At 39.0% G+C, this 13771-nt stretch overlaps 1 protein-coding gene across 1 annotated transcript in view; it reads right to left on the bottom strand.

Annotated features, from left to right (window-relative positions):
* Positions 1 to 342: 342 nt before the first annotated feature.
* The window catches only part of col11a1a (collagen, type XI, alpha 1a), a 101999-nt gene continuing 88570 nt past the window's right edge, over positions 343 to 13771 (bottom strand). The window contains exons 55-67 of the mRNA XM_036217381.1: positions 12486 to 12539; positions 10766 to 10873; positions 10419 to 10472; positions 10028 to 10081; positions 9543 to 9650; positions 8182 to 8235; positions 8064 to 8099; positions 7928 to 7981; positions 7587 to 7833; positions 5819 to 5931; positions 5482 to 5550; positions 2552 to 2785; positions 343 to 1632 (exon numbers count right to left, since the gene is read on the bottom strand). Of these exons, the coding sequence (XP_036073274.1) occupies positions 1486 to 1632; positions 2552 to 2785; positions 5482 to 5550; positions 5819 to 5931; positions 7587 to 7833; positions 7928 to 7981; positions 8064 to 8099; positions 8182 to 8235; positions 9543 to 9650; positions 10028 to 10081; positions 10419 to 10472; positions 10766 to 10873; positions 12486 to 12539 (1332 nt within the window). The 3' untranslated portion in view covers positions 343 to 1485. The remainder of the gene's footprint in view (positions 1633 to 2551; positions 2786 to 5481; positions 5551 to 5818; positions 5932 to 7586; positions 7834 to 7927; positions 7982 to 8063; positions 8100 to 8181; positions 8236 to 9542; positions 9651 to 10027; positions 10082 to 10418; positions 10473 to 10765; positions 10874 to 12485; positions 12540 to 13771) is intronic.

The raw sequence follows: 13771 nt of genomic DNA, 5'->3' as shown, positions 1-13771 counted from the left end.
AATACTGCCAAAAGAGTCTGGTAGTTGCTTTAAGTTCACAACTCATCTTTGTCAAAGAAATATTTTCAGAAACATTGAAGGTGGTAATTTTTTTTCTCAGCTATTTTTGTGGCAAATGAAAGGAGGCATTCAGTATTTCAGAAGGAAAAAAATGTGTTTTCTTACTGTGAGAGATTGTACTTTATTGGTTTCTTGAGAGATGGAATTGCACCAGCCCAGTATCTTAAAGACGATGTAACATATCTTTGATTTAAAGCATTTGACATGTACAGTAGGTAGATCTAAAATCATCTTACACACATCATGGAGACATTCACTTCACCGTTGTTGGGAATCCATTTCTTTTTTTTTTTCCTTTTTTAATATTTAAATGAACTATAAAAAGCACATGAAAACATTTTCTCATTTTTAGTTACAAAAATGGGTCAGCGCCAGGGCGTCTCATCGCATTCACAGAAGGATCCCAACAGTGGATGTCAAGCAGTTATTTGTCCCTTAAAAAAATGTCCCCACCCAAAATATATAAACTTAATTGTTTAACCAAGGTATATACAGGGGATAACATCCTTGAATCTTTATAGGTTATCAAGAAAGTTTTGAGGTATACAACCAAAATAAAAGCCTGTCCAAAATAAAAATAGAGCAGAGAAAAAAACAGCAAATAAAATTAAATAAAGGAAGTTGGTATTGTTTTGGGGTGAAAAAACAAAATTAGTGGGGGGTGTTGCCGTATATTTGCCAGTATGACACTTCCAGGTGTTTGACCTTTTATAGCCACAAAGGAAAAAAAACAGCGTACAACCTCAAGCTGTGGACTAGAAATATATACAAAAGGTTTGCGGGCTAATTTAGCAATGGGGGAAAAAATACTTTTTGTTTTATAAAATGGACAAAAAAATGTGGCAAAATAAGAAAAATACCAAGATATTACATTTATTTGATTTAATGATGTTTTTAACTTACACTGAACCAACACTGAAACTAAAGAGAAACTGATACACATGCAAGTTTTGAAAGTGGATTTAGAAATAACAGTATTGTACAAAATATCTTTTTTTTTTAATAATTATCAAAACATACCTTCGTTCTTAGCACCTTTTTATACGTGTTTTGACCTTTGTGGTCATGTTCATACAGCACCTGGAGAATCCAGAGAGGACAGCTGTTCCCCCTGACCCCCGCTTTTCGATGGTTTTGTCCGATTCACCCTCCTCCGCCACGTGTTCCATTGTCCTTCACTCCGTAAAACGTGGTTAAGTCATGTGGTTTGGAGCCCTACGAGGGCGACACGGATCTTCCGGGGTTACACGTACGCACACTGAAAGACTCGTTTGCTACACCATCTCTTATTCAAAACTTGCATGTGGCATGGGTAAGGGGTGGGAGAAGGGGCTAAAACTGGGGGTTTTGGTGGAAACCAGAATGTCTCATCTTGACTTTCTTTGCTGTCCCCATCGAGTCCTTCGTTTTAACTGTCAGTTTCATTTAGCCGAGGAAGCAGACGGGTCCGACGTCGAATCCAAACTTCTGGTTAGGGTCCCCAAAGTCATTGAACATGACATCGACGATTGGAACCTGATCGATTTTGGGAGTGTTCAGCTCCAACACAGTCTTTCCGTAACCTTTCCTTGTCTGCAAGAAGACAAAATCAAAGGGTTAGAATAACTATACTCTCATAAAAAAGATAAATCTGATAGTTTGTTAATTATTTAGTAAGGGGTAATTGGTTTATAGTCCTACAATACAACCCGATTTATCTGAGGTCAATGAATTGGATCGTTCAAAATGAACCAATGTTGACTATAAATCAAATTGCCAACAACAAATTGTATGAACTGAATCACTGTTAAAATCAATTGTTTAAGGGTTATAAACGTCATTTACCCAAAAATGTCAGCAAAGACACCGCCTTCTGGAAAAAAGCTTTTTTAATGAAAGGTCTATGTAAACGTGCGTTACTATACAAGTTTCTACCACTGTTTTTGGACTCTACATATAAATGCTTGCCCATTGACCATGCATTAAAAGTCAAACCAGCTCAAAGTTTTAAGGACTGCGATATGCTAGTGATATATAGATGTTAGAGTTACCACTAATGATTACTTTATTAGCTGACTCATCACCGATTATTTTCTCAGATTAGTTGACTAATTCGGTTATGTGCAAACTGGATGTAAAGCAGACATCTTAATCATCATTAGCTATAAACTAACTAAAAATTAGATGTATATCATTACCTGCGATAATGCTAGTGTGAATGCTGTAAGCTAAATTTGGCCATGGAGATGCTGATGCCGTCCAGTTTGAACCAGGTGTAACTCTTCTACCATTTACACAATTAACGTGATTTCAAAGGATTCTGATGTAGAGAGAGAAGTTTAGCGCAGATATGCAACACTTTATGGTATAAAGTGTTGCATATCGGTTCAAAGCTGCTTTTCTTATCCTCCGAATTCATTGGAACTACGTTAATTGCGCGAACGGTTCAAGGGTTATGTGTATTTTAAGGGAAGAGTTTTGCTGTCAAACCTAAAGTTTCTACTCTCCTTACCTCACATCCATCTGTGATGGCTGTTATATAGGGATTGTTGTCGAAAGACATCTCCTCATCGTTGGCGCCCAAAAACCGTAGCGCCTTGTCATGGCTGTCACTGGAGGCGTCGTGCCACGCCACGGACTGGTGACAGTGGTAGGTGAAGTTTTGCCTGGCTGATGCCGTCAGTAGTCTGAGGAAGGTCATCTGTACCATGTTTATTGAGCTTCCTTCTGCGTCGACATAGTTAAGCTAAAGGGAAACAAGAAAAAGAGAAAAATTGTTAAAAATAAGAATAAATAAAAAATATATATATATATATATAAGAGTAATAATAGCAACTTAGTGTGATCTACCACACCGTCTATGAGCATAAAAACTCTGTTTATAGACAAAAGAAACAAGAAATTTAGACTTTTCTGCCTCAATAAACCTGAGTCTGATCAATTCCCACCAAAAGTCACAGCCTTTAGGATTCAGAAGATCAACATCTTTCAGTCTGCTGAGACAAAACGGCTCGTCATCTACACAATAAGACGCTTTGATGTCATGGCTGACTAGTTACACATAATAATAAGGCAATTAAATGACAATCCATTCACAGCATGGTTGCTGAAAAGAAAAAAGATGTTAAATGAAACAGAAGTTCAACCTCAATGAACCGATCCAAAGCTGCTCTGTACCGTCGTGTTAGGATTGTGTCACTAATTGTTCTTAGCTGTGTCTTTTTCCATTAGTCTTGAATATTTGAACTAATCTAAATATTCCTACTGACGAACCCCTTCATATCTGAGTTTATTTACAAAGAAATACAACACATTTTTCAAGGGTTGTTTTTGTTCAAGGCGATGCTAAATTAAGTTGTGAATTAGCGACAAATTTATATGGTTTAGTTGGATGACCTGCTTTTTGTAGGGAGCTGTGAAAGCTCATCTAAACCCCAAAGCTCACCAAACACATCATGTATGTGCAGTTCTCTGTCCAGTTGCAAGTGAACCTTGGTGCATTTTACTACAATTGGTGTCCAGGAAAAGCGAGAGTAAAACAAATATGTGACGTATTTCAGATTGTTTAGATAGAAATCTAAAACAGCACAGAGTAAGTCGTAAAAGGGCTTATTCTTTACAAAATCAGAAAACTACCTGGATTAAATGGGACCTTTTTAATGCTAATGGTCCAAAGACAGTTTTAGGAAAACTGTGGTGTTAGACGGTCAAGGATAATAAAACTTAACTGATATGCCAACTCAGAGAAGCAATTAAGTACAATTTCAAAGAATTGCAAATCTGGCTACCCATATTTTTTGGAGTATAAAGCCTTGTTTCCACTGAGCGGTCCACTCCGGTAAGGAAAGCTATAGAACTGTCCAGTTGGTTTTGGTGAGCGTTTCCACTCACTTAAGCCTCACTTCTACTGACTGGTTTGTTTTCACGGTGCATGCGTGGTGAAGCGTGCCGCTAGCTAGCTCACAAAAGAATGGTAGGGAACGTTTGCAGTTCCACCGTAGACCAGGCCTCGCTGTTGTTTCAGGGATTTTGAATATAGACTCGTGACCAAAAGAGAACACAGGAAACCGCAAAAGCCTGAATGCTTACAAACGTTGGAAACGTTGACTTTAATATATTGGCACTTACTAATATCGTCATCACTTTCTGACAATCATTGGGTGGCTACAGCACCTCCAGTTGTTCTGTTCTATTTTTCAATGGACCTACAACTGATGGGGGGGGGGGCCCAAGAGGTATGGGTCAGTACTGTTTAATGAGTCCGTTTTACAATGGAAGCGCTTACAATTCCAGACCGGACCGTACCGGACTGCTCAGTGGAAACGAGGCTTAAGTTACGTATTTTATTTATTTATTTTTTGGTTAGTTTGACCAGGGCTGCAACTTATATTCAGGCACAATTTACATGTGAATTTTTATAAAACAAATAGGCTCATGGGTTTGATAGCTAACAACCACTAGAGGGCACTGTAGGCGTGTATATCAGTATTTGCTACTGACAACAACGCAAAAGAAGAACCGTCATCCTAAATGGAGTTAATCCAAATCGACGAAGAATTCAATAGTAATATACTCGATTAATTAAGCATCAATGTGTTATGATAGTAAAGCATGCAGATATTCAGTGCATCATTATTTATTTCCTCATAATGATTTGCCATTTAAGATCAAATGTCTATTCTTGTTCCTATATTTTGTTACATGATTTTTTTTTGCAAAAGTGCGACTTATTTGATATATTATTTTCATTAGGTTTTTTTTTATTACATCTGTGACTTATGATGAAAAAAATAAATAAAAAAAAACGTGTACCTATGGCCAAAGGAGACAGCACTGTGCTCTCAAAAGTACAGTGTGAAAATAAGAAAAATAAAAGTGGAAAATTTTGAAATGGCCAATTCTGCTGAAACATCTTTAATGTGCCCAAACAATTTCCTTCCTATAAATACAGTTCATTGACCATTAAAAATACTCAACATAAAAAACAATCTATTTTGTTCTTGCTACTGTTTGGCACAACAAGATAAAACGAGTTTATGGTCCAAAATACTGCAGATATTTTGAATGATTGAATAAACAAATGTCTTTATTGAATACAAGCTTTTCGGATGTCTTGGGGAAAGTCCTTGAGCCAGAAAGTGACCACAAATGGCTCTGACTGGCACATGAACTCTGAGTAACCCTGAACATGGGCTTTAAAAGCTCCCTCGGCTCAGCGCCGCAGCATGAAAGCTGCAGAAAGTTCTGTCGCAGTTGATCTCCCCGAGGAAATACAAACTCCCACATCCTCTGTTCAGCTCATACAATAAATAGAGAAGCTTCTGCTTGTTTTGGGATTACTTAGGAATAAAATAAAAAAAGACAAACCCAAATGATAAAAGACAATTTCTTTTTTTGACTATTGTACAGAGTATGGATATAAAAAAATGAAATACAACTTACTATTTTACCACGCTTAAATTCACTGAACCATGAACCTGGGAGTTCTTTGGGCCACGAGGATATCCTGACCTACAGAGGATAAAAACATTTTGGATTATATAAATATATTTATACAAAGTTCATACTCATGCAAATGTTCTAGGACATAAAATCTGTCTTTGTGGTATCTTTACTACAAAACTCAGTCTTATTTACAGGTTTATTTAAGTTGTTTGCAGCAAAGCAATTGAGTTGCAGTTAAATCCAACCAATTTATTTAACTACAAATTAGCTTAAGAAATGCCTTCATGGTTGTCTGTGAAAGACACCGCTATATCTCTTGGGTAAAAACACTTACTCCATTGGACTTGTTATCTGGATAGATGCAGGTTTCACCTCCGGCTGTGAAGTTACAGTAAACTTTGAAGGAATCTCCAGAGCAGCCCTGGTTGGGATCAATCCAGTATTCGCCTGAGGAGAGCCAAGAACATTCAGCCATTATCTTTGGCCAAAATAAAAAGAACAACAACAACAGCAAAAGGCTTATATTGACTGCTAGAAATAAGCTGAAGAAAATGAGTCACTGTGACTCTTCATATAGTAGTGAATCTACAGCAATGATTTTCTTTAGTTTGGCTACAGACTAGATAAGGATTTTCAAATTATGACAAACCTGTGACTAAAGTATTAAGACAAAGATCTTTCACAAACGCCACGTCACATTGGAAGTCAATGGTTTGCCCTACAGTGTAGTGTCTTAATCCCACGTTCCTCAACTTTATTGAGGCTGCAGACCGGTTAGCCCCTGTAGATATGACTGCAGTCTGGTGTCATTTGATCTACTTTACTGGTCCGTGGGCCGATGGTTAGGGACCACTGTCTTAAAGTGGCCATATCATGAAAAAACTGAGCTTTTAAGTGCATTATACTTTTCATTTCTCACTAAAAAGAACCCCAAAGCTGTATTTTAATCCGTTCATGCATTTAAGAGTAATCCTCTGAAAACTGCGCTCTCAACAGCAGCCCCTCCCATACCCATGAAAACTAGCGGGTCCTCACATGCTGATGTCACAATGTAAGACCGCCCCCTCCAGGAAGAGTCTGCTCCCCATCCAGGTTAACAGAAACACTTTCCCCGCAAACTAGCATCTCCAGCTAGCAGCGATCAGCTAGCTTTGTGAGCCACCCACCCCAACCCAACCTCCAGCTGCTGCACAGCAGACGCCGGCTCTCTGGTTTGTGAATTTGTGCCGCTGGCCAAGAAACTCTCATTCAGTTTAGGGTTCAAACTTTGTGCGGTGACATAGGAGCATAGGGGCTGGTGAGAAATCTGCACAACATGTTGAGATGAATCCTAAACTTATCCGAGAATGACGTAAATAGACGGGGGATGACAGCAGGAGAAAGGGAGCAGACTATTTCCTGGTAGGAAAAGCGAGCGATGAATTGGGAGAACTGCTTTAACCCTCGTGCTCTCTCATGGGGTCCAGATGACCCCACCCTTACATGGAGAGGATGACGTCATCTAAGGGGCGGAACCTTCAGGGGGCAAAAGGCGGAGTCTCAGAGATCAAATCGTTTTACTTCCAGGTATAAAAGGAGTCCACAAAAATGACTAATATTTTATAAATAATGTATTTTTTAGTGTTCCAAAAGCAATATATGATCATTTATATGGATATACTGTAGTTCACGCTGAAAGACTTTATGGGATGGCCCCTTTAAACTACATACAGACCAGACATCACAAAATCCACAATCTGTGTCCTTTACCAGGACATAGGTCCTGCAGAGCAGTTTGAGCTCATCAGAAATTCTACTCTAAGATGTGGGCGGGAGCAACCTCGCCCCCCCTTCCCCTCCCCTTAGATGAAAGTTCTCTGTTCTGGGCTTATTGTCTACATCACAAATATGCTCTTTTTCCAACTGAGTTTTTTCGTCTGCTCCTGATTCAGAATGATTTGAGTACAGAAATACTCAGAAATGCCATTTTTAGCTTATGTTTCTTCACATCCATCCTGCATTATCAAAAAAATGCCACAAAAACATGTCAAAAACACAATTTTAGCCAGACTGAGTCCTTAAATAGATGTTTTGTTTGTGTTTCCTGTCCAGCTTCCACTCACCATCGGTGAACTCTGGGTGGCAGAGCTGGAGGTCTTTGCACGTCCTGGCTGGGTTATTCTGCGTACCCATGGGGTATTTCATGCGCTCAATGTCCTGTTTGAGGTTGTTGAGTGAGCCAAAGATGTCCTCCATGCCTTCGCCATAATCCATGATGGTGCCGGCCATGTCCGACGGCATGTCAGCCGAGCGTTTGGTCTTCTTCGGTGACCGAATGGGGAGGGGCTCGATGACCTCACCTGGTGGGCCCTGGTTTCAAACAAGAATGAACTTGAATATGGCACATTTTTACTGTTAAAGTTTTACATTTAATACTAAACACAAGTGGTAATAAAATACTCACAGGGGGGCCAGGAGGACCTATTATACCAGTGTCTCCCTTTGGACCAGCGGGGCCCTGAAAGAAGCAGAGATGGAGGTTATCCATCAATCGCTTTTTCTTCCCATAGAAATGAACCTCAGACATTCATTTTACTCACACTTGAACCTTTAGCTCCCTTTGGACCTTGAGGACCCTGCAGGACAAAGCAAATCAGAAATCATTCCTTCATTCCACTATACAGAAATGCTTTTTTAAATGGGTGGTGGGGGCCTTACAGGTAGACCGGGGGGGCCTGGGGGTCCGAGGGGGCCAGAGGTGCCACTGATGCCCTACAATAAAAAAAACAAAACAAATAAAATTGCAGAAATAACTGTAAAAATATTCTAAAGTTTTATAAACAACGAAGATTTACACAATTTGAATCATATTTTCTGAGTTATTGAGCTCACTGGATTGAGTCACACCATCAATGAATGATCTTTTTTCAAAACTTGTTGTATATAAGACACAACGAACTATAAGGTGCATTATGTGAGACTAAATAGTCAGAGATAAGTCTGTCAGTCATTCAGACTTTAACAGCGCTCACAAAACCTCTAAGCTTGTTTATAACATGCTACACATTAGCTAGCTTAGAAGCGTTAGCAATGTTGGAAGCATTAGCATATTCACGATACTTGTAACTCCCAACTTGGTTTGTAACACATGAAAAAAGAGACTGATACCACTGTAAATAATGTTAATGCGACAACGCTAACTCCCAACCTTGTTGCTGACACGTAGACGACAAAATCTCACACTGCTACACGTTAGCAACATTAGCGTGAATATAATATAATAACACCCAACCTTATTTAAAAAAACATGCTGGTACCGCTGAAGCAAACATTACTGTGACTAAACTAACTCCCGACTTTGATAGTAACACGTAAAAAAGAAATTCCAGCATAATTCCACATTAGCATTAGCATATTAGCATATTTACTGTAACAGCAAATCAAAGATTTTCAGAGTGCCATGTATTTCCAAAAATCACTTTGACATCACTAAACACAACCAGAAGGGGAATCCCCAACTTATGAGGTGCACTGTTATCTTTTGAAAAACATTAAGGCTTTTAAATGTGCCTTATAGCGTGGAAAATACAGCATTTATAAAAGTAAAATAAGAATGCGAACATTTCAAACTCAAGGTTGAAGAACCAACTAAAAGACTAAAAAAGGGCATGCATAAGAAAAAAAATTGCTGTGATTTATTTTTAAAGGCATGAGGAGTCAGCTGAAATCTAGATGAAGAAAATCTGTGAAAATGTAACATTTGAACTAAACTGGAAATGGTTAAGTCCCAGTGAAGATTCTTCCAAAGAAGAGCAAAGATAAAAAACGAAAAACATCATCAGAACAAACATTTATAATCAATATTATATAAAACAAAGTATGACAAATAAACAAAATGTGTGAGCAATTTAATGTTCAGAAAGTTAAACTATAGCATTGTAATGGGATGCAGACAAGTTTCCCCAACAATATGTGACAGTGAAAAAAGCACCGGAGGGAAGAGTGGGACAAAAAAAACAAATGAAGATACAGGCAAAACAGCTGGTGTGCTTGTAGGAATAGAATCATCAATCACTTACAGGGTCGCCCTTTCCACCAGGAGACCCCTGGGGTCCAGGCAGACCTCGGTCTCCTTTCTCTCCCTGCTCTCCAGGAGGTCCGATCAAACCGATTAAACCTGGGTGACCCTGCAAGATGGAAATAAATGAAGGCGCACAGCATTTAAAAATAACTCTCCAAACAGTCTAAGGTACCTTTTATGTTGAATAAATAATCAAAAACCTTTAAAGATTGAAATAATCTCACAAAAATCTCAGTAGAAATTTTTATTATGTACATTAATGTGTGCATGAAAATATATAGTATATATATGGTATATATATCATGAGAGTTATATTTTGCCACAAAATTACATTTTAAAATGATAACTACTAGCTGTAAAAATATATATTTACTTTTCAATATAACCTTTTTTCATAACCTGTTACAGAGAACGACTTGTAAACTCTTTTTTTTTTCATAAGTCATAAGTTCATGAGTCAGAGACAGGAAAACAGACATGTACCTTTTCACCTTTCGACCCAGGGTCACCTTTAAGCCCAGGAAGACCAGGAGGACCCTGTACAGCAAAGACTGAGTTAAATATATTTCTGGAAATATTCAAGGAAAAATCTGCAAAGTTTTGAAGTAAAAAAGATTATGTCTGTAAATCCAATCCAGAATTTCAAAGAGCAACTTTAACTGTCTTAGGAAATAGCTCTGAATGATCAGCTGAAATCTGAGGATCCGAGATGCTTTAGGGAGAAATTCAAGTCACAAAAATGCAGATTTCTTAAGCACTGTTGTCTCTAAGGTGACTTTAAATACGAAGCTCTTGATCACATTTGCACAGAAATCCTCCTTTAAACAAATATATAAATAAGTCCAAGCAGTAAAGAGGTGCCCTGCATACTAACCACTGGACCTGGTGGACCATCCTGTCCCGGAGAGCCGGGCAGTCCTTGTTCACCCTGCGAGAAAAAAAACAAAAAACATTCAGTTGTACTGAGCGTTATGGGCTGCTGTAGTTTTTCTGCTTTACCATTGATTTTCTGTGTCGAGCTCCATGATTAATAGCCCAAAGAGGGAAGAAAAGTGTGCTGGAATAAACAAGTGAAACTAAAGTATAAGCCAAATGGGAGTATTGATTATTCCATGAAGTGTATCATCGTGCCCTTAGTTGTTTGTGTGTCTGCGGTGGATGTGCTCCAGCTCAAACACGAATGTCTGTGCATGCAGAGGCGGATCTGCGGCGGTGACGTACAACAGGGCCAGGGATTCCACGTAGACCCTCTGGACCGGGCTTTCCTGCTGGTCCCTGGGGTCCAACCGGTCCTGTTTTACCAGCTGGGCCCTCTGAACCGGCTTCACCCTGTTGGTGGACATACATAGATCAGTAATGGAAGAGATAGGCCGTGTGTAACAACTACAGATACTTCAGTCGGTAGAAAAAACTTCGAGATGTCATAGAAAAGCCTCTTTTTTACTGTTTGTTGTAGCTTCTGCTTATTCAAGATATAACTGCAAAACAAAGTTTTTACTGTAACTATAACCAGGAAACCAAAAATTGTTAGAAAAATTAAGTCGCACTTAAAGTAAAAAACAGCTACTATCACATTGTGTTTTATAGCTTTTGTAGCATTCGCAATTCAGGTTCATTGAAGTTTTCAATTAAAACAATAAACTTTGGTTTGAGTGAGTAGACAAATCAGACAGACATTCCAGAATAACACACAACTTCAGAATATTTGGGCATATTCGCGTTTCTTTGTTCGCGGTTTCCCGTATTTGCAGACTTTTTTTTTTTTTTTCAGTCACGTGACTCCTCTGGTTCGTTACAAAAACACTAACAACTCAAGACACTTGTATGAAACTTGTACTCCTAAAGGAGCAGCGGGAATTTCTCAGGAGTAAAGAGCATGCCAGCCCGTTCGCTTCACACACACACACACACACCCCGATGCGCACACATTCACAGTGAGCCTGCATGGAGAAATGGTATCAGCTCTCCATTTCTAAATGTAGGCACAGGCTGTGACAAATAGATTTTCAATTTTCTGCAATTATGAACATGTTGACAAGTCTGAATCGGTTACTAACCAATTCCTTTTATATCCTTAGTTTTAACCCTTTAACAATGGAGTTTTTGCCTGCCTAAATAACACACGCTGTTTGATTTAACGACAGTTTAAGTGGCCAACAGGAATCAGCTGATTCTGACAAGGACAAAAGCAGCTTTTCATATCGACTTTGCACCGATATCCAACCCTTTTCAAACTCAACAAAACAACATGGCAAAACGTGAAAACGGCTTTGCTAACCGCTAATGCTAATCAGCTAATTTATGTTGATTTCATAAACACGTTATGCTGTATAGTCAAAAACCACTAGAATTACGTTAAGTGCGTTGACGGTTGAAGAGTTAGGTAGTGGAAACAGAAGATAAAAGAACATATCAAGCTAAAATCGGAAGAACTCTGCATTTTGTTGTGTTGCAGCTGCAACATTTGATTTTTTTTTCTCTATTTCAAACATATTTGGTGAAAAAAAAAGGATCAACACATGAATTCCTTTAAAATAAATTTCTCTGAAGAAGAATTCATGTGTAGCGGCAAAGAAGAAGGATGTTGGTGACTGAGTCGGACCAACGGGTCAGCAATAGCCAAGAATTTGACGCTGATGAATAGTTGAGATTGTTGGAGCAAATTAAATCTAAATGTCAGCTGATGCACAATAATACAGAATAGCTTAAGGTCAAGTATAAACACTGTGGGGTTATCCTGGTGTAAAGCCAAAAACAGCACCAGAGAAAGTCGGTGGAGTCCATCCGGTTCCTTGTAATCTGAGACAGCAGCTAAATAAATAGTTGTTTTATTACATCCACATTCTGTTTGAACAGCGCGAGAGCCGGGAGTGAGGAGTGAGGAGGACGGTCGAGGAGTTTGCTGAGCTGGCACTTTGTATGCGTGCATTGATTTGGTTACCTTTGCGCCCTTCTCCCCTTGCCTGCCCTCTGCACCGGCGGCCCCCGGGGGTCCCTGAGGAGAGAGGCAGGACAGAGTTTCAGCATTAAGGAAATCAACAACGCCACACAAAAACACGCAAAGAATCAGCATTTTACAGACTAAACTAGACCAAGAAAAGGGATTTTGAAAAGCTTTCCTTTTAAAAACATAAAGCTTTTTTAAAATATATAATATTATATCCTTGCATCAACCATAACCTAAAGGTCAAAATTTGAATTCAACATGCTTTTACGTATGATATTATCACATTTCCCCTTAAAGATCAATCACTTTTTTTTTTTTTTTTTTTCTATTTCTTTATTCAAATTGCTGTGAATCAGAGCAGACGAAAACATGCCGTTGGAAAGAGAGCTTATTTGTGATGTAGGACATTCACCAGGTGGGGTCAAAAGCTTCCAGCTCCAAGCTCTTAGCAATGGGGACGGTAAGGGGGCGGGGTTGCTTTGCACCAACAGTACCGGCCACAACTCCCAGGCAAATATCTAATGAACTACTATGGCTCTGGAGAAACTAACGTAAAAAAAACTCAGGCTATGTCCAAATGTCTTCACTACTTCCTAAAAGTCTTAACGAAAAACCAGTGTCCACTACATTAGCATTGCATATGAACAATTTTTTTTTTCATAAACCATCAACATTTTCATCATCAGAAGTACTAGATGTCGTAAAATCTTTGTGTTGGTTAGATTTTCACTTCGTGAAATCGGTGAAACCATAACTGCCGTTTGCAGAGGTGACACCACTGCATGTTAGCCAAATTAGCATATTCACAAAAACCCTCAAACTTGTACAAAAATAAATCATACTAAAAAGAACACAGGAAGCACTTTAAAGTAGCTCAAAAGATTTCATATTTGGCTTGCTCAAGAAGAGTTCAAACGTGTACTTTCTTTAGCCATGTCAAGATCTGTTTTAATGGCCACACAAGCTTGTCGTGTCACGCCAGAGTTCGGTGGGTCCTCTTTTTGCTGCGGTCACACTTTCTCAGGATTCCTTTCAACACCGCCTCCATTCTCCCTCCTCAAAACCACCGTCCACCCAAACTCCACTCTGATCTGGTCAACTCCAGCCTGAGTGCTGCTGACTGAGAGCTGGGAGAGCTTTCATCTTTGGATGTGTAGTCTTGCAGGTGGAGGGGAGGCAGCCTCTTGATCAGCACAAAGACCGTTTTAGCCTTGACAAAACATATGTTGGCTATGGATAGTGTATAGCTGTGTTGCTTCTTTCAAGGCTGCACCTTTTCA

This window comes from Oryzias melastigma, linkage group LG20, assembly GCF_002922805.2.
Source record: "Oryzias melastigma strain HK-1 linkage group LG20, ASM292280v2, whole genome shotgun sequence".
In the NCBI taxonomy this organism is placed as follows: domain Eukaryota; kingdom Metazoa; phylum Chordata; class Actinopteri; order Beloniformes; family Adrianichthyidae; genus Oryzias; species Oryzias melastigma.
Note: the sequence above shows the minus strand (reverse complement) of the source record. Positions and strands in the feature narration are given on the sequence as shown.